Raw genomic sequence first — 27,458 nt, 5'->3', positions numbered from 1 at the left:
GGTCTGGGGAGTAATCCTGCTATAGATCTGATGTCTTTGAATATGTTAGGGGTAGAGGTTTGGGAGGGATTAACCCTGGCTGTTCCATTCTGAGAGACTGCATTGGCAAATCTGTGGATATATTCCTGCCATGCTACTGCCTTCGTGACAACAAATGTCTGACATGCTCAGACGCAGCAGAGCTGACTTGGCATAAAAGCTCCGTTGGTGGCCTGAGATTCAGGCTGTCAAGAGTTGTGTTATGTAATCGTTTTTCCATCAAAGGTTTATAATCCAATTTCAACTGTAGCTTTAAAAAAGGCAGTAATGAAAGATAAGTACACATTATTTAATAGGAGTTTGAAGTAAAACTCTTTGCATTAGTGTTTTCAGGCCAGTTTCCTTAACTCAGGAAATTTGTTTGAAGAAACTATGCTTGGTATGTTTTCATTTTAAGATCAAATTCAATATACATCACCTGGCTACCTACTGTATTTCTGAGTGTGAATTATTTGACCAACCTTTCTTTGTTTTAGATAAAACATCAAATTTTTTTTTTTTTTTTTTTTTTTAAAAAGGAGCTTTAGTCATGGATTGACATTGAGTTGATCTGAGAGGATTCTGAGTAAGGAAGTGATCATACCCCAAGTTGAAAAAGTACCCTTTTCCTTTTGGTATTGTCTCTTATCCAATTTTGTCTAGTGCCAGGTACATTCATCTCTTCTTTCCCCCATTTTTATTGTTTGATGCTCTTTCAGTTGTTGGAACAGGCTGCAGGTATCTGAGAATCTAGCTTACAGACATCAGAAGAGGAGGAAATGGCCATCAAGCCTTTCCAGTTTTGTCCTCTCATTCAGTTTTGTTGTACTACCACCTTCAGTGCAAATCTCTGAGGCTTATGGGCAGCTGAATGTTGAGTAGGGCCTGGCTATCAGTGGACACTGGGCAGATCCCGCTATCAGTTCAGACAGCACCACTTTTCATTATCTTTCCCAGGCCTTCAAGGAGGCTATTTGTGCCTGCTCTGCAGGCTGAAGTCATATGGGTGGCCCCTTTTATTGAGGAGCTGTCATTAGAAAGCAGCAGCTGGAGCAGCCATCAAACCAGGGTTTTTGATTTTTTTTTTTTTTCTGGGTTTCTATGGGGATATAGGCACACAAAAAATTATGATGGTAATTTGCTGGATATGATTTTTGTTGTCTTCTGTTACAGTAAGCTCCAACTGTACCTCCTTCCATGGTGCTGCCTTACTGCAGAATCAAGCTTCTACTAGTCCTGCCCTGCCATAGAAATCAGATTCTGAGCTGTATATTTTATCTTTGCTGTCAGATTTTAAATGCTACTCATGGCATGTTGTATGAGAGAGACCTAAAGTGATGAACAGTATTTGTGATATTTTAGTACCGCTCTCCTTTTGTGCTTTGTGATCACAGAGGCTTTATGGAGTTTGTAATTTCAGCAGAGTAGCAACAGTAGATGAGCATTGGAAGCCTTCATCTTAGATTTGCTGCTCACTGTACTTAGCCTGTATTATAGAAACAAACCAGTGTGCAGTTGACATCGTTGTACACAGTGTTTTTGGAAGTTCACATACACAGAAGTCTGCTGAGGATTTTGTTAGGATGCAGGTGCTGAGATCTACATAGATCAGGTTCAGGGTCTGTGTTTGCATGAGGCGGTATCTGGTTACGCCCATGTGGTTGGAACTGCAAGGAGTTAGAAGTGAATTTTCTTTTTTAAAATAATTTATTTTTATTTTATATGAGCTGGTGTTTTGCCTGCAAGTATGTTTGTGTGAATGTGCCAGATCTTGGAGTTACAGACAGTTGTTAGCTGCCATGTCAGTGCTAGGAATTGAACCTGGGTCTTCTGGAAGAGCAGTTAGTACTCTTAGTGCATGAACCATTCTTCCAGCCCCATAGAAGTGTATTTTCAACTCTTTCCCTCCATGATGTGAGCTTTGGAGAATTGTTTGCGCTGTCTGTTCAAAGGCACATAATGTGTTTATTAACTTTCTCTTCTTGTATCCATTTGTCTGCTCATCCCTCTTGGCATATGTGTGGAGGTCAGAGGACAATTTTGTGGAGCTAGTAGTTCCCTCCTTTAATCTTTTTTGTAGGTTCTGCCAAGAGCCATCTGGCTTCTGAGCCATCTCCCAGGCTCGATGAATCTACTAAATTTGTGGGATTCCGTGGAGCTGCTGGGGATTTTGTATTTTTTTGTAGAAAGTTTTATGACTGTATGACAGATTGATCATTTGTTCCCCGCTCCTTTAAAAATACTTCTTTAGAATTGTTTTAAAGGTTGTTAAATAAGTAGCTAAATAAAAGAAAACCCTTTAACTTTACCATTTGCACCATCCTAGAAATGGACAGGTTGCTTGGGTTTGTGAGATTTCTTATTATTATTCTATCTATCTGGCAGGGAGAGAGATTCATGTTGCCTATCATGGACAAGACAGCATTGTGAACACCAAGACAAATACTGGATTTAAAAACCATTTTGGTAATGCTTTTCAGATTCATGCAATTAAGGGTTTGCGGCTAGAGTATAACGTGAGCAGAGATCTGTACAGAAACAGCAGTAAGAGAGCAAGGAGATGAACAATTATGTAACATTTATCAGGAAGTACCATGGTAGGCTCATTAAACTATGTTCATGCATACTTTGAGATGGAAGATTTTTGTCTTACTTGGGTCTTGCTGTTTAAATGGCATGGGGGTAGAGTGGTGGAGGCATTGTGTAAAAACAGTTGAGAATGAGAGATTATTCAAGTCTTTTGTCTTCATCACTGCTGAATGTAGTGTTGCTTTAAATCATTAGTATGCCATGATTTAGGCACTTCACAGTAGATATTGTGTAAGATTGAGTGGACTGGAAATGGAAAAATAGGGTGGACAATAAGAAGGAAGACCTCTATTAGTGTTTATATTCTCGGGTTTATGTCCTGAGTCTATAGATCATTCTACATAGCACTTGCAGAATGAGTGGCTGGCTGACTAGGACTTCCTTACCCTCCCTACATGGGCAGCTTTGTGGGTACTGCAGGCTTGCTCACCTTTGCTCTGTGTACCTTGCATTGCTAGGGAGCAGTGGGCACCACGTCTCTGCGTTATGAAACAGAGTTTAATGCTGAATATTTTGTATTATCACCTAACCAGCACAGTCAATTTATTACAGAGACAAGTCTTGACCAGCCATGTTAATTATAAAACAACAGGTGTTCATGTGTGAGAGTTTTATTGTTCAGTGTTTGAGACTATATAATCTGTGCCATTCATAGGTTACTTCTCCTGTATTTAGAATATTTATTGGTCTAATAAAGCTGCTGGTGTCAGTAACTCAGCCCTGAATGTGGCTTCCTTTGTAGGCATTTCCATATCACATGGTTTGTATTTTAAATAAACCTCAGTTGCAAGGGTCTAATTCTCTCATCTATAGCCTGAGTCAGGATGAGGGCTTTGGCCCTCTCAGAATGCAGCAGATCTTCATGGGAGTTTCATTCACAGAGCTATTTTGGGACTTTATGATTTGTAAACTGTTGATGAAATAATAGTCATTGTTCTGAAAATACAGATGAAAAGAATGAGAATGTGATGGTAATGAAGAGAATTCTGCCTGACAGCTTTAATAAATAGGTCCTGGCTCCTTAAGAGATGGGTTTTAGCCTGATAAGCCCCATCTCCTGCCTGTAGTTAGCATTATCATTTGGTTGCAGGTAATGTGTTAGGGGAGCTTGCATATGCAAACTCAGGAGTGTCACTGCAAAAAAATTAGTTCAGCCACATTTTGATTTTCATATATTGTGTATCTACACCATTTGCCACATTCATTAATTATTTGAATTCTACAAAATGGGGTCTTGTTAAAAGCCTTTATGTTTCTTTCTTATTCTAATCATGATTTGGAAGTCACACCCTAAGGTGTGGCCACCACCCAAAGTTCCACTGGTGGAACAAGATGCCTCTACATTTCCCCTTTTTCTCTAAATTAGAGGGGTTTAAACCTGATTTAAACAAAACAAACAAACAAACAAAAAAAAACAAACAAAAAAAAAACATTGATAACAAGGGTCAAGTATAGTCCAGGAGAAAAAAGGTAAAAGCATACACAAATTTAAACCTATAACCACCAAGAGCAACATTAAACAAACACATACTAAAGGTCCATTCCAAGGTTAATGGCATATGGCAGAGATTATTCAAATATCTATCTGATTCTGGAAAGTCTAAGATAAGAGATTAACTCTGACTATCTAGTCTTCAACTTCAGCAAAGACTTGAGAAGGAAAATAACATTATTAGGATATGTAGGAAGTACAATGGGTGACTTCCTAAAGTTGCAAGAGAGAACAGAAGCAGTAGGCTACCTGGATAGTTCAAGGTCTCACATTAATGTCTGGGCAGCCAAGTTTGGCTAAGGCTTAGAACATCTAACAGACCATATCAGAGGCAGTAGAATTCGAAATACTGGCCTACCCTGACTTGGCAAGGTTTAACAGTCTCTTTTGTTTATCTCCTGCTCGTCCATTTAGGACAGCGTGACCACTGTAAGTGGTTGAGGCAAGAGCAGTTCTTTGCCAAAAAGGCCAGTTTTGCCAGGAAGAAAACAAACTCCAAATGAAATGTCACCAATGCCCATCATACTCTCAGGAATAGCTTGATGCTGTCAGGAACAATTGTGTCTCATGTCAGTGGAATTCTGAATTATTAAACCATTTAAATGACATATTCTGTAGGTCTTTGAAGGTTTGAAGATCAAATATCTATGTCGAGTACATCTCTGAGCATTTGGAGGACCTGACTAATACAACTAGGTATAAGAAGCATGGATGATTATAATCTGTTCTCAAAAACATATTGCTTACTGACTTTAGCTTTCTATATATAAATTAAGCAATCTTTAAAAAGATGTGCAGCATGAGGACAATGACCTCAAAATTGTAAATATATATATACATATATATAAAATGTTTTAATCAGGTAGAACTATATAGTGTGATAACAGTGACAAAACTGTCCTAAATTGTATTGATATACAAAATGTCTTCAGCATATGTAGAAAAATATATACAATATTATAAAAATAATTTTACATAAGTATCAATATATAAAAATCTATAACAATTTAAGTTGTCTATAGCTTATAGTTACTAAATAGTTCACAAGAAGACACTAATCTACTTATCTCATATCCCATCCATTTTCAAAAGAAATTCCTGAATCTGAACTTCATATTCCCTCCCCAATCCTACACAACTTAACTCCATCCATAAACAGTTGACAATAATCCATTTCCTAGGGAAAAACCAAAACACCATCTAAGCCAACTGTAGGGAAAGGGTTTTTAGCTGTCATTAGGGGCAAAGTTGTCTCTATGAGATCCTGTTTAAACAACAAAACAAAACAAACCCTAAAGCAATGGTTAAGGAAACTAGCTGTAATATTTGTAGCTGGTCTCTGAGTAGCAGGTGAGGCACATCTGAAGTTTTTATCTGAAGCTCTTGCCAAAGTGTTGTAAGAAGGTGGCCAATCTGGAATTGTCTGAGGGCTTTTCCTTTACTATAGGACAATGGTTCTCAACTTGTAGGTCAGGACTGTTTTGAGGGGGTATCAAAGAATCCTTCCAACAGGTTTTGCAAAATTACAGTTAAGGAGTAGTAACAGTTTATGGCTGGGGGGGGGGGGACACCACCACCTGAGGACCTGTATTAAAGGGACATAGCATTAGGAAGGTTGAGAACCACTGCTGTAGGAAATCCTTGAAGCTTAACAAGGGTGCAGCTTTATGTAGGGCTTAGACTCTCTTTCTAAGAAGTAGTTTGTGTTTATGCAGAGCTTAGAAATTTAAGAGCCGGACAAGACTTCTTTTTGAGACTGGTAAAATTTTTACATGGTTTATGATGGGAATAAAATAAGCCTTTATTCCCTGGATGACAGCTCTGAGCGATTGTGCTTCGGATGTGCTTCTGCCCTAGCTGAAAGAAGAATGGAAAAAAAAACAAATATAAGTGTTCTAAATCCTGCTTTTACCTAGACATTATTGTTTTCTCTATTCAAGCTTGAGGTAACCTGTTACAAAATGCTTAAATCTTATAGTAGATGTGTGACTAGCACAGTACAGAGGTCCATAGGACAGACCCTCTGAATGTTCTTAGCTAGCAGAATCTGACTAGGCATCCACATGGTACCTCTAATTTTCATGATTAAACCTTGGGCTGTGCCTAGCCACCCCCAGTAGCTCTCTCCTCTTAAGCCCTCTTTGTTATTTATCAGTTAAAAAATGTACAGTATCCAACCCAGTTAAAGAGAACCACATATATAATGTACACACTTACTTACACACACACTTGTAGTTTGTATGTCACTCTTCTGATTTTTTTTTTTTTTTTTTTGGGTAGGAACACACAACTTCAATATTAATAGTGAATTACGTAGGTTTTTGGTACATGAGGAAGTAAGGAGGTTTGCATTCCTTCATTGGAAGATTAGCTTGAATTGTGAAGAAGGAATGTATTGTCGCTTTACACTCTGGTATTGGATCATATAATACTTGTTAGGAACGTGACACCGCCTCTCTCCCTCCCTCCCCTCCCTCCCCCGCCCCCCTCCCTCCTCTCTCCCTCCCCTCCCAGTAAACAAGCTCTGCTAAACTAAGTTCTTGTTATGACAGGACCTCAAACTCATGATGGAGATATCTTACCTAATAGTGTTTCCTAAGTAGTATTAATGGCGTGTCCATTATACCCATTGAAACACTACCTTTGCAGTGAAATTTTTGTGTGATCTTTGCTAACTCTGCTTCCATTTCCACAGGATGACAGTGATGGGATCCCATGGTCAGAAGAGAGAGTGGTACGGAAAGTCCTTTATTTGTCTCTGAAGGAATTCAAGAATGCACAGAAAAGGCAGCATGGGGAGGGCATTGCTGGGAGCCTGAAAACAGTGAATGGTGAGTTCACAGTAGGAGCCGAATGTGGCCTCCGTTTTGCCTTGTTCTGAATTGGGTGGGTGCTTACAGCTTGAGCTTGCTGGATAAGCAGGTTTGGCTGTATGAATATATATTGTGGACCTCATTGAATTTATAGATTTCTTTGTATGTTCCCTTCTGTACTGCAAAATGGAATTGGGAAGATGCCTTAGTCTGTTTTGGAGGGCATGAGATGCATGTGAAGTCTATATTCCCTTCCCTCCCCTCACCCCCCCCCCCCAGTGTTTTTCTATGCAGTGTATGCATGCACAGAACCCTTTAATGATCTTGTTGAAATATGGAGCCTTGTGGCCCACATATAAGAAATGACCTAAAAAACTATTACCTCCTTGTGTTGTGTGTCCCCAGTCATGTGAGCACCTCCTTGTTGGCCAGGCCTGACTTGTTGCTGTAAGGTATGAGTGTACAATGATTATAATCCCTAATCTCACAATGAACCGCTTCTTGTGTTTATCAAATAGATCTTAAAAAAATGGAGAGAACTGGTTTCCTTGTTTGTTGTTTTCTCTGTCTCTGTCATTCGGTAGGATTTTTGAAAAGATAATGCTAAACTGCCAACATTTCATTGTCTGTTTCTAGCTGTGAGACACACACACACACACACACACACACACACACACACACACACACACACAGAGAGAGAGAGAGAGGAGAGAGGAGAGAGACAGACATATAGATATGTAACACAATAGTGCTAGAACTCACTCTGGAGACCAGGCTGGCCTTGAACTCACAGTGATCTGCCTCCTGTGTGGTGGGGTTAAAATTGCTCACCACCACTGCCTAGGTGCTGTATGTATGTTAATTTTTTTCATATTATGGAATTTTTATGTTCCACTTTGAGATAAGAGCAAAGAGTGAGCCATGGAAAGACACCCTATTCTTGTCTTAAAGGTTTGGCTTTAGACATAGTGCCAAGTGATAGTTCACACATGGCTTCCAGTTTTCTTGTCCTCTTTCCCTGCCTCCCCACACCACCTCCCTCCCCCATTTCTTTTGTATGTATATTATAGTTACATCTGTGAAATGTTGGAAGCTGTCTTTGTGGGGCTGCAATCCAAACCAGCTGAGCAGCCTCAAGTTCGTACCTGAGTGGGGAGTGTGGATGAGGGAAGGCAAGCTATAGATGATAAAGGACAGAGAGACAGACTAAAATCAGGAGGGCAGATTCAGTTAATACTAAAAAGCCACAAGTTTATTTTTTACCACTCTTATATACTTTAACCAAAAAAAGGGGAACATGGTATCTTGTATACAGAACAAACAAACTTTTCTTCCTTCTTACTCTAAGGGTTCATTCCCACACCTCAGATTCAACTTGCTTAGGACAGTTTTGAACTCTGTCCTTGTTCCCAGATGGAGTGCAGCCATCTTTATGGGCACTGACAGTAAACACAGAAGGCAGCAGGCAATCTTGGATGTTGGCCCTTACCTTCCACCGTGTTTGACATGTGCTTTGTTTGCTACTGTGCTGGCCCAGTTTTCCTTTGTTTGCCTTAACGGAGTCCGCCATGGTTTCTTGTTGGAACTAGTACTGATGGATTGGATCTGTTTGTTGACTTGCTTACATAGGGTCATGGCAGGTTTTTTTCAAGACCTCTGTGAACTTCAGTACACCCAACTTATCTGAAGTGGGTTTTGGGTTAACTACCTGGTGGGTTGTATTACATAGGAATTTTTTAATGTCAAAATAACTATACTATTTTTAAAATTTTATTTTTTATTTTATGTGTGTGACTGTTTTCCCTACATGTATTATGTATGCACCATGTGTTTGCCTAGTGCCTCTGCCTAGGCCAGAGAGGAACTGGAACTGGAGCTAGACATGATTTGTTGCCATGTGGTTTCCAGGAATTGAACCCTGGTCCTCTAGAAGAGCACTCTTTACCCTGAGCCATCTCTTCAGCCATGACTCTGTCCGTTTTGTTCTGTATAGTACCCTCCTAATTTCTTCAGTGCTTATCTGACTGACCCAACATATATTTGAGTGGAGAATTATGTAAGCTGCAGAGATCACTTTCCATTCCTTGCTTGCAATACAGTATACTCTATAGGCTCTGTGAAAATTTGGCAAGGTGCTTTATTATTTCAGTGTTAACAGTATTTTGCCTGGTTTAATTCATGAGTGTTCAGGCATGGAGTAAGAATAGCTTTGATTCCAGAGCAAGTGTAGAGTAGCAGCAGCTATTGATCAAGGTTGATATTGGTGAACAGGAATGTTATCCAGGAGTACCAGGCAATGGCATAGCACTTTTCTTTATTTGTTCATTTTCAGAAACTCAGTATAGTTTTTCCTAACTGGGAAATATTAAGTGTTTTGAAAAAAGTTAGTAGGTTTCCCAGAAATCAGTAATAATATTATTCAGATAAGTGAACAAAAGTTAAAGTTAGTCCTTGTGGATGCTGCTTACCATCTGGCTAAATTTTAGCTTTGACTTTTACACTGACCCCAAACCTGTGATTCTCCTGCCTCTGCCTGACAAATGCTGGGATTACAGAAAGGTGCCACCATGGTAGGTCTGTCTATCTGTCCCTCCCTCCCTCCCCCCCTCCCTCCCTCCCTCCCTCCCTCTCTCTCTCTCTGTGTGTGTGTGTGTGTGTGTGTGTGTTTCTATGACCTAGTGTGTTGGGGGTTGTGATTTGGAAGTCAGAGGACAACCTTTGGGAATCATTCAGTTGTCACCTTCTGTTCTGTCAAGGCAGGGTCTTTCCTGTTCGAGTTGCTTCTGGAGGCTGCATACTTGAGGCTGTATATTCTGGGAAGTTTCTGCCTCTGCTCCCTATCTTGCTTATAGGATTGATGGAATTGTGTATGCCTTCTACCCATGCGTATTGGTGGGACCCCAGTCAATCTCTATGAGTTCTTCACGGGCATCTTGTGTCTGGAGGACACTGTTTCCTTAGAGTCATCTGATGTGTGCATACCTTATAGTTTGGAAGTCTTTTGTCATTACATGCTTTAAAAAGTTCTGATGCCTGAGTAAAATTGTTTTTTGAATTTACATGTGGTAGAGGTTTTGTTGAGTCTTGAAGGCATTTATTTCACAGTAGTAGAATTGGAATTATAGTCTAAGTAACTCTGATTTCAGATGACAATTAGCAATACAGAACACACGGAGCAATAGCAAATCTTTGAAATTGTTATGTTGAACACAGCATGCTTTATTCTTTCCTCCTGTCAATTTTAAAACAAAGATGTTTCCAGACTGTTGTTTCTTCTATAGGGATTTCTTAGAAAACTTCAATTAAAAAACCCTAAACATTGCTATTTTCACATTTACAATGCGATGTGGAAGACAACTTGACACGACTCCTGTTACATCACTTGCATGCTGGCACGATGAGGGAGCAGCCCTTCACCCTCACCATTTGTGTGAGGAGTTGGGTGGATGTCTGCTGTTAATAGAGAGCAAGCATAGGAACATGTATGTGAGTGGCTGAGCTCAGCCTTCCCTCCCACAGGTTCTGTAATATTAGACCTCATTTTTATGTTATAAAATTATGTTCACCATCCATCGTGGTTTTGTGCTCCTAAATGACAAGGACTGGAAGCCTTTGCCTTGTTACAGGAAGCACATGAGAGCTTTGAAGAGTGTTGTGGATTGACTGCGTGACTTAACATCATCGTTGCAGGTCTTTGCTGTAGCTGGAGGGGTGAGGCAGTGTTAAGATCTGCTGATTGCGAGCCTTCTATTCTTCCTGCTGTTGATAATGCCACTTTCCCTGGATATAATGAAATGACAAAGGTTTTCTAAAGAGCTTGCAGAGGCTAGGACCTTGGCTATTCTCGAAGGCCCTTGGCCTGCTGGGGCTAAAATTAGGGACATTTAAATAATAACATGCTACACAAATAATGAGTACACATAATTACACAGTAAGAGAGGGGAGCTATTAGTTGTATTTGAATTTCATTTGCTTCCTATAAATGTCATCTCAGATCAGCAAGCCTTTTGGCCAGCAAAACACTTCTGAGTAGATTTAATTGAAGTTGGATCCCATTCTTTAGACTCTTGCAGTGGGTAGGAATTATAATAACTAAACTAATCTTCACATTTCACAGTTAGTTTTGGAAGATTTTAGCCGTGGCTTGTGAATACAGTCATCCAAGCAAACTTTTGTGGATGGCAAAACTATACCCTAAGAATGGAATAGGTACTTGCTTTCTGAATAAGGCTCCTATTTAATTTAATTAAAATACCACATAGATAAATAGAAACAAATTATGGTCCCTCCATAAAGATAAGATTCCAACAATAAGAATTCATAAAACAACTCTTGTTTTTAAAGTAATATTTTTGCAAATTAAAAAAATGAGCATAGAAGTTATTAACTATCTTGATTGTATTTTCAAAGTTTTAGTGTTTACTCCCCACCTTTTCCAACCCTCCTGCTGCCCCTCATTTTCCCCTTGTGTCCATGAGCCCTCCTAGTCTGTTTTCCTCTTTCATATGCCATGTATCATTTTGTTCATCCTTTATTGCCTATTTTTACCCTCTTTTGGTAGCCTTTTTAGTTATTTTAGACTTTACCCAGCTTTGAAGGAGATAGGTTAAATTGTTGATTAGGAAATTACCCCAGGAAGGAGTAGTAGGTATTTACTAAGGTGATCATGTTTCTGTGCCTTGATATCTTGTAATTGAATTGATAGAAGAAGGTTTGCCTTTCGTAGACACAAATGCAGTCAGTCATCTGGAGATGCATGTGTATGTATATGTATGTTTGTGTAGCTTTCAGGTTAGTCTGGCTTTCCATATGAAACCCTGTCTGGAGAAAACAAAAACAAAAACCCACAAACCAAAACAAAGTTCTGGAATGCTTTCTTGTGTCCTGAAATGTATAAGAAACATACCATGTGGGAAAAAAAAAAAAAAAAAGAGTAGAACAAAAGACATTGTTGAAAACAAATTTGTTAAAAATAATCTTTGTTTGCATACAAAGCTGCATACTTTACTGTAGATACTTCATCTCTTCCTCTCTACCTGTCTGTCTCTTATAATCCAGGGTACCTTTGAGCTCATATGTAATCAAGGATGACCTTGATGAGATCCTGCTTCTAACTCCCATGTGCTAGGATTACAGGCATGCTCCACTATGCCTGGATTTATGAGGAGCCAGGAATCAAATCCAGGGTTTTATGCATTCTAGGCAAGCATTCCACTACCTGAGCCACATTTCTAACCCTGATAACATTCTCTTAATAAAGGGATATTTATTAAGATTCATGTTTTAACCTGAGGAAAAAATACATGTGACTAAAAATAAGAGGGGGGGGCCAGAGAGTGATAAGATAATTAGGTCAGAAATCAACATGGGGCCTGTGTGTCTGGCATGACTAGGCTAGCTTATATCAAAGGCCTGTTTGTTGTGAACAACCAGGAAAGGCTGCATTAAAGACCTTGCAGATGGTCCTTGAGAGATGATTTAGGGTTCCTAATCAAAGAATCAGAATTGGATGAAAGTGATGATAATAGTGACAGAGGTTGGGACTAAAAAAATGAGCCCTGCCAGATAGTTGGCACATTTGCATGGCTAGGTCACATTTGGACTGTGGTACCGGGATATGATAAATTAATGATTGCTAGAGGAATAGGGAAGGGTCTTTTCAGAGGTATGTAGGTCAAACTTTTATGTCTTGATGAAGAGCTTAATTGGAAGGCATGGATATGTTTAAGATCGACTGTAACTAGAAAATTTAAATGCCACTGAGACACTTCTCAAATGTCCTGATTACTCACAAGCATTTCATGAAATATTAAAAGTTGGAAGGGACTATGGAGGTTAATGTATTTCTGTTTGGGGTCACATCCTGCTCATTTTCGTGATACAATTCTTGCACAGGTAGTGTCTTCAGGGAGAGGGAAGGAAGTTCAGGTGCATCACATCCTTTTCCTGCTGTTCTCTTTTCTTTCTTACACATTGTAAAATACCATATACAATTCTAGTAGGAATAAAGAGTCTGGAACTCCTCAGTAGAGTCTGGAGTTTTCTCCTCCAAAGGATCCTTTTTCCTTTCAGTATATAAAGTCACTCTGTCTCCCCTCTCCTAAGGCAGCATTTGAAATGATATCTACTCCTTCTTCATTTACCATTCTCAGCAGTATTCAAAGCATGCTTCTGATTTTTTTCAGTAGAATTAAAAATACAAAGTACAAAAGACAAAACCAAAAAAATCTTGCTCCTTTATCACTGTCTTAACTTTATTGGAAAAATTCCTTGCGGGGGAAAATGTCTGAGTGGAATGTCTTCACATACTATTTGTATTCATATTAAAATTCTGTTGGCATATTACTGTAATTCCAGCACGGGAAGATAGAGGCAGGGTGGGTTTCTGATTTAGTGGCCAGCCTGATACACATAGCAAATTCAGTGTTCTGCTTTCACGTATGTCTACATACCATTAGAGGGCACCAGATCTTCTTATAGGTGGCTGTGAGCCAGTGTGTGGTTACTGGAACTTGAACTCAGGACCTCTGGAAAGAATAGTCAGTGCTCTTAACTCTGAGCTATATCTCCACTCCCAAAGTCTGTTTTATTCAGCATGGTATGTCTTAACAAGATATTGTAGCAGGTAGCTAGAACAACAGCATCATCTTAGTTTGGAGGCCTTGAACCTAGACTCTGCTTTGGCAACTGTACCTGTTGAGTGGTGGGAAGAAAGCCTTTTCCTGCCCCCTTTAGGACCTCCCTTTAGGGCTTTAAGTGCAGTCATATTAACATCAGAGAATTATAGCTTCAAAATAAGAAATAAGAACTATCTTCCCATTACAGGTCTGGGGGACACAGGGGTGGTAACAATTGGAATTCATTTCAGTAGCAGATTATTAGTTTTCATGCTAGTGCATGTTGTGGTTTCTTTTGTACTTATGTGACATTTTCCTGATAGACTAGCATGTTGTTTATACTTTGCAAAGTCATTGTTCTCTCAGTTTAAGTGGAGAGAAACAGATCCACAGTCAAGGATAGCTAGTGCAGAAGCAAGGGTGACTGAACACCCCCTTGGAGACATACAATGTTGAGAAAGACTTATGTGGTGGGAACCTGGGAGTTGGTGACTGAGGTGATCCTAAAAGGAAAATTCTGTAGTTTTTAAGATTATATGAAGAGAAATTTTGGGCCTCTGTGGTGAGGAAATTATACAGTGATTCAGTTTAGTAGCCATTTTACTAGCACTTACCCTTCATTATCTCTGTTTAACCTGTGTATAAAGGGCAAAAGCCCCTTGGGGTTACCAGGATAGTTCTTTATTCAGACTCGGAGGTGGTAGGTCATGAATAGGATCTGCTTATTTCAGTGTTTATTCTGGTAAAATGATACTGCCACTGTAGGAAGGCCATGCGTATTTTTTAAAGCCCAACTCATTCCATGCTTTGAAGCCTGATGATGTGTGTATTGATGGTGCTTTCAATACTGACTGTCAGGGTTACCATTTGGACTTGTGTAGTGTGAACTCCATCTTCCTAATGTCTGTTATTTCTTGAGCCACATTAAATGTTAGAAGTACTATATACATTGTATTTTTTAAGCTAACAGAATTATTGCTTGATACACTTTGGGGAAATCACCCTGAAATCAATAAATGCCGTAATTTACAATTCCATTTCTTAATCTCTTCTGCTGCCAAATCTCACCTATCCTCCTGGTGTGCTTTGTAGATTTTGGATCCTTTTATACCCTCAGATTTAGCTTCATGCAAAGTTCATAAAATATATAGTGTCTTATTTAAGGAAGCTTGGAAGAAGATGGAAACATAAGCTGTTTTGTAGTTTACACCTTCTGTCTGGAGGGTAAATAAGAAATGTGGAGCGTCCCCTGTCCTCCATGGTCTCTTGACCTGTTTCTAGTATTGTATCATCCCGTGCTTTGGGTTTCACTGCTGATTTCTCTCTTGGAAGAGATCTGAGGTTCTCTACTTAAGACCCATTCATTTATTCTGTTGTTTCTTAAGTAATTGAAGAATATTTTAAGGGATCTCATACCTATTAGTCTTTTGAAAAGCTGCATCTAATTTGGGCTGTTCTGTAATCCCAGTAACCTGGCAGGCTCAAGCAGGAGCATCTTGAGTTTTGCTAACCTATGGGTAGGGAAGGCAGGTGGACTACTTGTCCTAGCACATGAAAGAAGATCCTGGATTCAGTTTCCTGTACTTGGTCCTCCTGTTCCCAAAGACTTCCACCCATGCATTGCATCTTGCTACCTTCTTTAATGCTTCACAAGTCTTCCCCCTAGCTCTCTCCAGATGACAGTTTAGTGCAAGCAGACTCTCTAGACATGACTAGGGTAAGTACCACACTGGGAGGCACAATCCTATAGTGTTGTGGTAGCCTCAGATGAAGGGGTTTTACCCACTTTGCTCTTACCTGGTACCTTTACTCAGTATTCATGTGTCCAGTTTGCTTTTGGAAAGCTTCCCACACTTTTAAAGGTGAGCTGCTGGCACTTTTCTGAACCTCTGTAGAAAATATCGACAAACTCTTCTGTGCCTGAGTTCTCATACACAGATGCCAAAAGCAAGGAAGCTCTTTTCATTATATACCATTACCCACATGGTTTGGTTATTTGATGGCATCTGCTTGCTGTGGTTCTGAGGGCCCTAGACTCCTGCCAATGAAAACAGAAGCTATTTACAATACATTCCTTTTTATGTATTTTTTTTTTTTTAAAAAAAAACTTAATCATTTCATTTTACTTGTGTTTGAGTGGGTTAAGTACACACTGGGGAACATGTGGAGGTTAGCAGACAGCTTGTTGGCTTCCTGGGATTGAGTTCAGGTCCTTGGGAATAGTGGCAAGTACCCTCACACAGGGCTATCATCCCTTGTATCTTCCTCTTATATTCCCCTTTAGAGAGTCCTTGCCTTAAGTGCTCATGGGTTTTTCTTTCTTAAGTAGGGAAATTCTTAGGGTGAAAAAAATTTATTTTACTTATGTTCATTGGTGTTTTGTCTGCATTTATATCTGTGCAAGGGCCCTGAAGCCCTAGAAGTAGAGTAAGCTGGCATGTGGTTTCTGGGAATCGAACCCTGGGTCCTCTGGAAGGAGCAGCCTGTGGTCTTAACTTCTGAGCCATCTCTCCAGTTTCCTAGGGTGTCTTTTTCTTTTGAAAAGACTGGTTTTACCTTTTCATTTCACCCAAGTGTTGTGATAGGAACAGGAGTGTGCTGTTGATTTATTGGTTTTTTTTTTTTTTTTTTTTTTTTTTGTTACCACCTGTGACTTGATCCTTAAGTTGTTCTGAGATGTTTTGATGTGTGGGCATTGTGGTGCCTCAGATGTCTGTTCTCTTGAGCTTGTCTGATGAAGAACCTTTCAGCATGCAGTTTTGCACCAGTCCCTGTGGAGGTTGGACTCTAGGGAGAGGTTACTGTTACCCGTTTTCTTGCTGTTCCTCCTCCTAACCCTTGCCTCTCACCCAAAGTGGAGATGCCTTTTCAAGTCTGTTTGTTACATACTGTGCAGCCCACAAATGTTCTGCTGGCTTTCTCAGGGTTCCCTTTATGGAAGACATCCAAGGGAACAGGTTAAGGTTGCCATCAAGTGGCTGTGGTTGGTAATGGAGAACGGCATGACAATAATTCTGGTTTCTTAGCCTCAGTGCAAATCTCTGAAGCTTGGGAGTGTTGCTTGAGGAGTAGTCTGCTTTGGTTTAAGAAGCCATCTTTATAATTTCATGGATATGTCAAAGACAGGTACAGGCGAAGCTGGCTGTGGTCAGGGCCCTGGAACTATGAGTGCCGCAGAGTCTAGGAAGTGGCTGAGCATTCACCACTGCTAGTCCAGACCAGGAAGAATTGCAAGAGGATCATATTTTCAGTCCTCAACAAGATCGTTCCAGCCCAGAGTTCAAAGAACACACAAGGTTCCTGTTAATTGTTTTTCTACTTAACAGTGTATGACAGTGATTTTTTTTTTTCTCCAAAGTGGCATTTTCAGGATTAATGAGAATTCATTTGAAGTCTTTGATACCTGGCAGAAAACGAACATTCAGAGGGTGATCAAGATTGGCATTCTTCCCATTAAATACACAGTAGCTGACCACTTGGAAATTATAGACTAGGTATGCAGTATTCCACGTTCTGGATGTCAGAAATTGAGATCCATTCTAAGATCAAGAACTTTGACCCAGCTACCTTTGGTAGGTGCTCCCATCAAAGTACACAGTTGCTTCCCCCTAAGACCTGTGAGCTGTCTGGGGTGGTAGTGGTTGAATATGGACTGACTTTGAACTGGTCGTTAACTGCATGAGAAAGGTGCCTGCTCATTTGGAGGGAGAAAAGGAACTATGGGGAAGGAAAGCCTTAGGACCTATTTTGAACAGCTATTTAGAACTTAAAGAGAGTGTACTTTGTAGCCTTTCCACATTACAATCTGTCAAGTTATATTAAGCCAGAATCCTGGATTCTAGCCATCTCAAGCAATATTGAACATGTCAAAAATTTGAGTGTGTTGGAATGAGCATTGACATTGGATCTTAAGGTTCATTCAACTAGTAACTGAGTATGGATTAGGTACACTTTACCAGAAATAATCAGGATCAGAAGTGTTGGAAGTTTTGGAAATTTTTCTGGCAAAACATCACTAATTTGAAATCCAAAGTACTTCAAAAGCTGGGCCTTTTTGAGCTTCATAAAGGGTTTTGGACTTTTTGGATCTACAGGTGGTTAAGAACACCTGTTTTTGCAGATAACATGACCCAGGTTTGATTTTCAGAACCCTCATGTCAGCTTACAGCTGTCTGTAATTTCACTTACAGGGGTTCTGATTTTTTTTTTTTTCTTGACCTCCAAGGGTACCAGGTACACTTTACACATGAACATACTTACACACAGACAAAATGCTCAGTGACACACCTGGTATAGTGGCTTTATCCCATTGGTTATAGCAGGGGTGACTTTAGTATTTATAGCATATGGTTTATCCTCTCTTTTTTGGGTGTACAATGTATTGTTGGGCCAGGAGACCTTTGTATGGCACTAATGCATTGGAAGTCTTTCTGAAGTCTCTGTGAAAGAGCCAAGGCAATATGGTGTTGCAGGTAATATCAACATGTAACTGTTGATTTGCTTCAATTCAAGTGGTACTTGATCTGTGAGTGGTGGGTGACTTCTAAGACCAGGAGGGCAGGAGATGTTAGAGTCAATTATCTAAAGAGGAATTTTCATTTGGAATCATTTTTTGGAAGCCATCTTATATGGCCCAACAGTAAAGTAAGGTCTCAGAAGTCACAGCAGGGACCCAAAGAAACAGTAGTATGCCATAAACACTAGATATAGTTACAAAACTGTTGAAATCTTTGCAAATGAATTGTGGCTGTCTCATTTCTTAGTATGACATTACTAATTATTTCTTGTTATGATGTTATTTAACTAGGACGTTGACTTATTTGCACCCATTTTACAAAACCTTTTTATAAGTGTATGTAATTGTACATCTGTGGTTTGAATATGTACAAATATGCATTCATGTATGAAGATCCGTGTACAGCTTGCAGGAGTCTATTCACTCTTCCCACTATAGCTTCTGGCTGTCAGTGTTGCATTGCAAGTGCTTTCATCCACTGAGCCATCTTGCCAACCAGTTTCTTAAAATGTTTTCTTAGTTTAGAATCACACTAGCTATGTATGAGATTCAAGTTAAAAGAACTTTGGTGATGCTTTTCAGCAGTCACCCTTTTGTTTAACATTTTTCCAGTAAAAACTTTATGCATTTCCTTTCCACTCCCTCCAGGAACAACCCCTCTCTTCTCCCCCCGCCCCCTTATTTCTGAGTGAATTTTGCTTACCCTGTATTCATAGCATGTTCAAAGTATTCTCAAAAGATTGATCACCATCTTTAACTTGGTATGGCTTACTACCTTTTAAAATTCATTCATCCCATCTCAAATATGTTTAGTATAGTAATTTAAAAATCAATCCCCCAGGGCTGGAGAGAGGGCTCAGCAGTTGAGAGCGCTGGCTGCTCTTCCAGAGGTCCTGAGTTCAATTCCCAGCAATCACAGCTCACAGCCATCTGTAGTGGGGTCTAGTGCCCTCTTCAACAAGTGTACATGCAGATAGAGCTTCCTCCCTCTCTCCCCCCCCCAACAAATAAATAACAGAATCAATCTCCTACCCACCCTCCTCATCTAAATAAAGCTTGTTTATTGGGATAGTTCCCACCCAATCTTAAACAGCATACTTTCAGTGTTGGCTTGCTCCTGAAGGAGCATCCTTCTGTCAGCCATGTGCTGACAGAGGACAGCAGAGCAGCCAACTCACACAGACTGCTGTTTGTGCATGCCCAAAGGCTTGTGGTGATTTTATAGCGCCTGTGCCATTACACATCCATGATGTAGGAATGAGGTTCTGCACTAGATATTTCATCTTGTCTTTTCTCTTCTGGAGAAGGATGAAGGAGATTCTTTGAGAGAGTCTTGTTTTCATAGTGATGCTTTCTGTCACCACTTGCTTGTTCCTATATGGATGATGCCTGGACGCATGTGTTCCCATACAGTACATCACTACACAGCATTGGCTGGCTTGGGAATTATTCAGCTTTGTCATTCAGGCTTCCCTCCAACTCATAACAGGCATTGCCTGCCTCTGTTTCCTGAGTTCTGGAACCAAAGACATGTTAACATTACCCATCTGTCTTTTGTTTTTGCTTTTGTGTGTGTGTGTGTGTGTTTGTTTGTGTGTTTGTGGGGGGGGGTTAGGTTCTTATGTATGTAGTCCATATTGCTTGAAGCTAGTTGTGTAGTCAGATGATCTCCTATTCTTAGGTAAAAATCTTTTTAAAAACTTTTAAATCATTTTAAGCTTGAAAGCTAATTAATAAAGCATATAATAGTAAAGGACCCTTTTATCTATCTCTCTTTCTGTTACTCTGCCTAGTAGACTAGGAAACTGCCTCAGTTTGGTATAAGACTACTCAGCAAGAACAGGACTAGAGCAGCCCATTCTGTTCTTCTTGTGCCGTGTGTACTCTGACCCATCTTATTCTAAGGGCAATAGCTTTACCAGAATATAATTCTTCATGAGTGTTATCTTTTCTGAGGTGTATGGTTTGTTTTTTTAATATTTTGTTTTGTTTCTGCTCTGGTTTGGTTTATTAGCATAAACTAGATGCTTTACTAAATTTGCCACTCAAAATGGGTCACTCTTAAAATGGGTCACTCTTCTGAGTTATTGCTATTATTGGTGTTGTTTTGTAACTGTATAGTGGGAGCTGATGTTAGTCAACAAGGCAAGTGGGCACATTACACAATGTAGTGTTTTTAGCATTTTTGGAATTTTCAAACCCAGTTGGAAGGTTTCCAAACCAGACTTGTGTGTATACCCAGTTCTGCTTGGTATAGAGTCAGTGTATTAAGTTTCAGTTACATAAGAACCTTAATAAGTGAGACTTAATGTACAATTACCAGAGTACCTGCATTTTAATAATAACAGTGGTTTTAAAAGTCAAATATTAGCACAGTGGATTAACCTCCTCCCTTTTTAAAAATCATACCCTGGTGACAAAATCAATGCACTGATACTTGGCCACAGAGCCAGAAGATTCATTTGGGTATAGGTATCCCTGATTTTTGTGGAGTTCCTATAGATTCCAGAGATCATGGAAGCCCCATTTCTTTTGGGAAACTGTATAGTCAGGCATGGTATTTTGTGCCTATAGTCTCTTGTTATTCAGGAGGCGAAGCAGAATTGTCAGTTCAGTTCTAGGCTGGGCAATATAGTGAGGTCCCACATGAAAACTGAATAGCCTGTGCAGATCCTACTATTTACTTTCGAGTTGTAGATCTATAACACAGAGCAAAGACTCTGGAAATAGCTAAGCTTTATTCTTGTTTAGGAAATGAGCACTATCACAGGTTAAGTTATTTTTAAAGATTTATTATATTTATTTTTTATGTATTGGTGATTTGCCCTCATGTGTCTGTGTATCCTGTATGTGCAATGCCTGAGGAGGCCAGAAGAGGGTGTCTGATTCCAGCTGTGAGTTAACTTTTGGATCCTGGGTCCTCAGAAACAGCAGGCGCTGCAATCTCATAATCTGTCAGTTAACTCACATGGCAGCCTTTTTTGTCTGTCTCCTTTTTGGTATGGATTTCTTTGCATTGTGACCTCTAATTGCACAAGACTCAAAATGTTAACATTCCATGTGTCTGTGCATTTTGGGGTTGTGAATGAACTCTCAAGGCTTGCCTTTTCCTCTTTACAATTGGTTCTCATTTTGGGTTGAATGATTATGTTTGTGTGCCTGTTTAGACCAATTTTTAAATTGTGTAGCCCAGGGCAGCCTGGAGCTCACTGTAGAATAGCTTTGTTATGAACTTGTGGTGGTTCTCCTGTTTCAATATTCTCAATGCTAGCTAGGATCACAAGAGTAACCCACTACACCAGCTTAGCTTATTTTTTCAGGTTGGTTATTTGAATTAAATAAGGGGGCTAAGTTTTTTTGAAGCATGTGCTTCTTTAATTAAAGTTTTAGCTTTTAAAATGGAATAAGACCTGCAATGTCTTGCTCTCACTAGACAGGACACTGTATGAGTTGGAATTTTCTCTCCTCCTCCTCCTCCTTCTTCTTCTTATTGTTATTATTATAAGAGGTGAAATACACCTAGTGAATTTGTTGGAGTTTCCCCAACTTTGTGGTAATGAGATGGTAGAACAGATTATTGATTATGCAAGAGGCAAGGTATGTCCTGAGGTTTTGGCAGTAATTAGGTGAGAGGCAGCCATGTACCTGGATGACTGCATAGAGTTGCTTTGGTATAAGATCCTTCCAGAAATTATTACTTCTTCAGAAGTAGCATTTTGAGGGTAGTGCTTTGTTTTCTGGTGTCTTGAGTGAAGGGTTTCATGTAGACATTTAGAGACTAATATCTAAAGATTTCTGCTAATTCTGCTCCTAGATATGTATCCAGGAAAAACTAATGCTTGTTTTCTGGGAGAGATACAGAGGAATTTCACCATGTTATGTAGGAAAACACACTAAAAATTATTTCCAGTGAACCTGAACAAAGAAGTCAAGTGAAGGGATAACTGAATGTCATCTACTGCTCACTATCATAATTCATTTTATAAAATACAAAGGAAGGCAAGCTGGTAATACTTGAGTTTAAGATCGGAAATTACCTCTAACAATAGAATACCAAACTCAAGACAATGGGTAGTGGGCCAGCATTTCATACCTACTGGTGTTAATGAATAATTTCCAACTCTAGTTTGTGCCTTCAGGCCACATAAAGAAAGGCCCGAGTGGAAGTGGAATTAACTTGCATCAGATAGATGGCAAATACAAGCACCCAGTTTCTTTAGTTTCTGTGATTGGAAAGGCCTTCTCAGGGTGGGGGCAGGGAATGTTAGGCAAAACTAAAATTTGTGTATGATTCCCAAACTTCATTTCTCTCTGGCTATTTCTCTCTTCCTTTCTCACCTCATTTTCCTGGAATTGGTGTTCGTCTATCTCTCTGCTTATCTTCGCTGGTTATTGCTCTGAGTGCTCTTTATTACTGAAGAGCCACGATTAATCCTACAAAAGGGAAAAGATAAAAAGTGCTGACCTCCCAAATGTCCTTAGTTTATTATTTGTATTTATATTGCAAAGGGACACATGCCAAACACTTACTAAGCATTGCAAGAACATTTTTGCATGGGAAAGTTTTGTGGGTCTCTGCTGGGAAATATTGTAGAGAATCCCCTCTGTTTCTCAAAGCTGTATTTGTATGTTAATATATGGTTAGCCCCTAATGACACAGTATTCTTGAATGGTTTCCTGTCTGAGGAGACACAGTGACTTGGAGCATGGTTGGAAACCAGCTTAGCCTAAGTCACAGTTTTACATTTATAACTAGAGATTGCACTAGTCCATGTATCTGTTTACAAAGCCCTATCTGTAATTGTCATTTAAAAGTGGTGAGTATATCACATAGGCTTTAGAGAAGATTGTTGTCTTCCCCATCAATCAGGAGATGCTGTGTTTAAGTATTCCTGGCATGGTCACCTAAGAAATGACCATGATAACTGCTAGTCAGATGATCCCTCCCCAGGAAAAGCTAGTATCTGCTATTAGCATTTACAAGATTTCAGTTAAGTTTGAGCCTGGAAATATGAAACAACAGAGTACTCACTCGATGGGGTTTCCCAGTGCCTTGGTATGAATCTTCCGGGAGAAGTTTCAGTGCCTCATGGAGCTCATTGGATCAGTCACCATCTTTAGCTTCCCTGCAAGGGCATAAAGAGAAGCATGTGGGTAGTATAAAGCATGTGTTTTGTACATCATCATTGCCAGATGAAGTTCAAACGCTTCAAAGAAATTGACTTTGAAAATCAGAAATGAGACATGCACTCGGTTACTGGAGGCCAGTTGGATGCATGCCTTTTTCACCCCTCTCAGCAGCTGCCAGGCTACAGAGCCTGCTTGTGAAGATCTACAAGAAACAATGAGGGGAAACAGCTTCAGCTTGATTAGATTAGATCAATTTATGTGCCATGGGGAGGTGCCCAGGCAGGGCTGGGGGAGGGGTGTCCTGTGCTGGTGGTGGGTGGCTCATGCCTGCCCATTCGGTCAGTTCATAAGTAATGAAGCTCCCAAGGTGGCTGGAATTGCAGGAAGGGGAGGGAGGGGCTGGAGGAGGAGCCTGTGAAGAGAGATTTCTGTATTCTGTCTGGAGAGCTTCCCAGGTTTCCCAGCCAAAAAAACAAATAAAAATAAATAAAAGGCAAGTGCTGAATGACACAGATTATGATATTAAAAAGGGATACCATGAAGCACTGCCCTCGTTCCGCTGTTGTTGGAGATGGGTGTGTGCAGAAAGGAGGGGGCTTAGTGCACGATACAACAGGCCCTCTCTTGGACACAAAAGTCTGTACAATTAAATTGTGACTGTCCCTTGCCAACATATTCCCTCCCCCTGAGTGCCAGAAATTCTGTATTTTGATGTGTCTGCATTGCAGGTTGTGGGGGTTGGGGGGTGGTGGCAGGATATAAAGCTGTTTTCTTTTGCCTTTTCTCATTAATTTATCAAGATGGTAAAAACCAAGGAGGGGGACAAGCCGGCCAGACGCCCCCCTCCTCTTCAGTGTTCGATTCTCTTCCAGGCACATAAATAATCTTCTCTCCCGACTGTCTCCCCTCCCCCTTGGCCCCGCTGCTGTTCGGCTGTCCTATAGCCGTGCGGAATCTGCACTGCCGCTTGCTTATTACGTACAGGGGAGGATTGTTGACAAGTGCTCGGGAGCCTGCCTCACTGCGCTCTTCCTCCCTCCCTCCCTCCCTTCCTCTGTCCTTCTTCCTCTGTCTCTGCAATGATCCGGCTCTGAGGATGGCTGCTCCACGGGTCTGTCAGGTGCAGTTTTTGGTGGCTTATCTTGAGGAACCTGGGATAGAAGGTCTGTTCCTATAAATAAAAAAAAAAAACAAATAGCTTGTGATTCATTTCAGTCTGATTTGGCTTTTGTTGGAGAAATAGGCCTTTGTGGGTTTTCCTGCTGGGTGTCCTGATTATATTCATTATGGGTGGCAAGGGACACACACACACACACACACACACACACACACACACACACACAATTTAAAATGTGTTGGATTTGCTTAATATTCTTTTAGATTTTATATCTTCCCTAAGGCAATGGTGGTTCCTACTAAGAGGCCGTGGAAATTTACAAGAGAGTATTAATGCCGTTTTTAATGCATTAGGCTCTGCTGACCATTTTGACCAAATCTGCAGTTTTAACCAGGCTTGTATGAATTTAGACATTTCTCTGGGGACTGACCAGCCATTCAGCAAAAGCTTATCTCTTTATTAATATATTAATTTAACAATATATGGTCATTTATCATCATTTTAAAAAAGGTGCTTGATTAAAATCACCCTATATCTAGTTTCTTTCATAAATAGCATGTTTGGTTTATTTCTCTTATTCTCTTCTTTTTATGTTATTCTTTCCTTATAATGAGATAACTGAGGCATGTAGAGGCCACATCCTTATGTGATTGTGGTTATATCAGAATACTTTAAATTCAGAGTTCTTTATTTTTCCTTGTATATGGTCCTGTATTTTCCCCTTTATTTCCTTGTATTTTGTACCATTCCATATTTGCATTAGTGAGCATAAAGTCAAATGATTGTTGGGCCCCGTCACTTGTGGGCCACATTGTGGCCACATTCCTATAGTCTTGCCTTGTACAGCTTTTTGTTTTAGTATTGGGAAGACTGTTGTTCTGGGAGGTAGTAGGCCTATCCGCAGGTATGGTTCTGTTTGGACTCTGAATATATTTATCTGAAAAGGGGGTGGGCAATTGATTTGTTTATGTGCAATTGAGATAATGAATCTGGAGGGGAATCTTTCTCAACAAAAACATAACTTGGAACCTTTATTGGTCAAAATGTAGCCAAGGTTTTTGGTAGGCAAAGATAAGTATACAAACTCACTAAGTTTATTGCATTCATTGATGGCCTGTAACCTGGATTTTCACTTGCTTTGGAGAACTGGTTTTATCTTAGTACTTCATTTGAGGGGCAATTTCAGTGCAAACATTGTACTTCTTACAGAAAAAATTTTGCCATGTCTGTTTATCTCAATAGAAGATTTTGAAAAACAGGTCTAATTGATATATTTTATAACTAATATAAAAAAGAAAGGTCCTGGCTTACCTGTCCCATTGTCCTGCAGTATTGCCTGTTCTGTGCTTTTTCTTCTGTGGAATGCAGCTTTTGACCTGAGATGGTCAGTGCTGGGCCTTAAATCTGGGAAACCATTTTCAGTAGCTGGAGGTTCAGGAACTGCATTTCTGCTTGTTGCTTGTAAATAAGTTGCCTGGTAGGCATGTGTTTGACCTTTGGTCAGTGTAAAATGTAAACAGATGTTGGGAATTTGGATGAATCTAGAAGTTAGCATCTGACATAGCAGACTGACGATTCCATGTAAAGGTAGAGCTTGACAATGCAGGATACTGAAGATGTTTGAGGGAAGTCTTGTCTTGAAGGCAACATGTTCTAATTGGTAATGAAAGTCATGATTGGCATGAATGAGGGAAACTGAGAAATAATTAACATATTGTGTGGTTGATCCTAAGAAATGAGGGTTTATGCCAAAATAAATGCTCTGACAGCCTGTCCACTGATAGAATTTTTTGGAAGACTAGAAATAAAAGAAAAAAATGTAAACAAACTTCATATTTTGTGGGATACTTGTTTTTGGAGCCTACTTTCCCCTTGTGAGTGATTGTTGATTAAAATGCTTGAAAAGGGTATCTTTTTCCTTTGGGTGACTTCAGCATTAAGTCACCCAGACTAGGGCCTAGTTTGTGAACCTGCTAAAGTGTATTGAGATGCCCACTGGGCCTTTTCTTATATTGGTCAAAGTGAGGAAAGGCCCTGGGGCCCTGGCTGCCTTGCTTGACTAGAAATAATTATCTACCCCGTAGCCCAATTTTTCCCTGTTATTGTGCTGGGCCATAGCATCTTTTATCAAAATATTTGTCTTGCAAAGGGGGTTTAGATTAAGAAGACAATGTGGGAACTGAGATTAGTGGTTGATAAAGGTCACTTCTAAATTGTTGGTATATAAACTCAGTATTAATATCTATATTTTTGATATGTGACTGAAATGAGCAAAACCCAGAATTATTACTCCTTTGTAGTTTGAATTTATTTTGAGGTTCCATAGGGGCTGGGGGTTTGACTACATTTTCTTGACTAACATGGGAAATCTCCAATGCTGATTTGAGAGTAGACAAAGGGGAGTCTCAGTTGGCTGAGGGGTTGATCTCTTGAGAGAGAAGGATAATTATTTTCTATAATCCGAGGTATGAAGCCATTTTCATTTGCGCCTCGTTGACCATAAGTGTCACTTACATCCTGCCTTATGACTGTCATTTGTTCTCAGCCACATCAGTATGGATCTGGTGTAAGCATGTCTATGGACAAGCCAGGGCTGGGCCTCCCAGGCTCTGCCCTGCTCACCCCTACCTTCCTCGTTGTGGTGTATGTTCACTGCTGACCTGCATGTGTACAGTTGAGGGTTAACATCCACATTTCGTATGTGAAGCTGGCCCAGCATCAGAATGCCTGTACTGTTTGAAAGGCAGACAATCCAATGTTTCATTCAGATTCTGAGGGAACCAAGGCTCTATTTTTCACTAGTAATGGCGGCAAACCATGCATTTTGATTACCTCAGAGAGGGTCCCTGCCTTAACCAAGGAGGCTGCTATTATGATTTTCCTCCCAACTAACTGAAAGTGGACACATATGTGAGGGCACATACAGAATGATAAATTGCTGTTGAAAATGAAAGCTCTTTGGGTGCTTCACTGTTTAATATGTAATGTGATACCCTGTGTCACAGTGACAGGGTGGCAGACGGCATTGGCTCTGTAACACAGAATCACCTTTTGTGCATACTTCTTACAACAAAGCCAAATCATTGGTTCTCCCTAATATGCTAATAAGTTTGGTGTGCTCCAGATGTTTGAGAAACACTGGCATAGCTTCAAAGAAAGCCTTTCT

General features: G+C 40.0%; 1 protein-coding gene across 4 annotated transcripts in view; it reads left to right on the top strand.

Annotated features, from left to right (window-relative positions):
• The window catches only part of Jarid2 (jumonji and AT-rich interaction domain containing 2), a 179,668-nt gene that overhangs the window by 83,936 nt on the left and 68,274 nt on the right, over positions 1-27,458 (top strand). For 3 of the 4 annotated variants that reach the window (XM_051194355.1, XM_051194354.1, XM_051194353.1), the window contains one exon: positions 6,795-6,930. In XM_051194355.1, coding sequence (XP_051050312.1) covers positions 6,795-6,930 — 136 coding nt within the window. Of the gene's footprint in view, positions 1-6,794; positions 6,931-24,173; positions 24,339-27,458 lie in introns of those variants that run through there. The other variant, XM_051194356.1, reaches the window with a different exon arrangement.

This window comes from Phodopus roborovskii, unplaced genomic scaffold, assembly GCF_943737965.1.
Source record: "Phodopus roborovskii unplaced genomic scaffold, PHOROB, whole genome shotgun sequence".
Taxonomy (NCBI): domain Eukaryota; kingdom Metazoa; phylum Chordata; class Mammalia; order Rodentia; family Cricetidae; genus Phodopus; species Phodopus roborovskii.
Note: the sequence above shows the minus strand (reverse complement) of the source record. Positions and strands in the feature narration are given on the sequence as shown.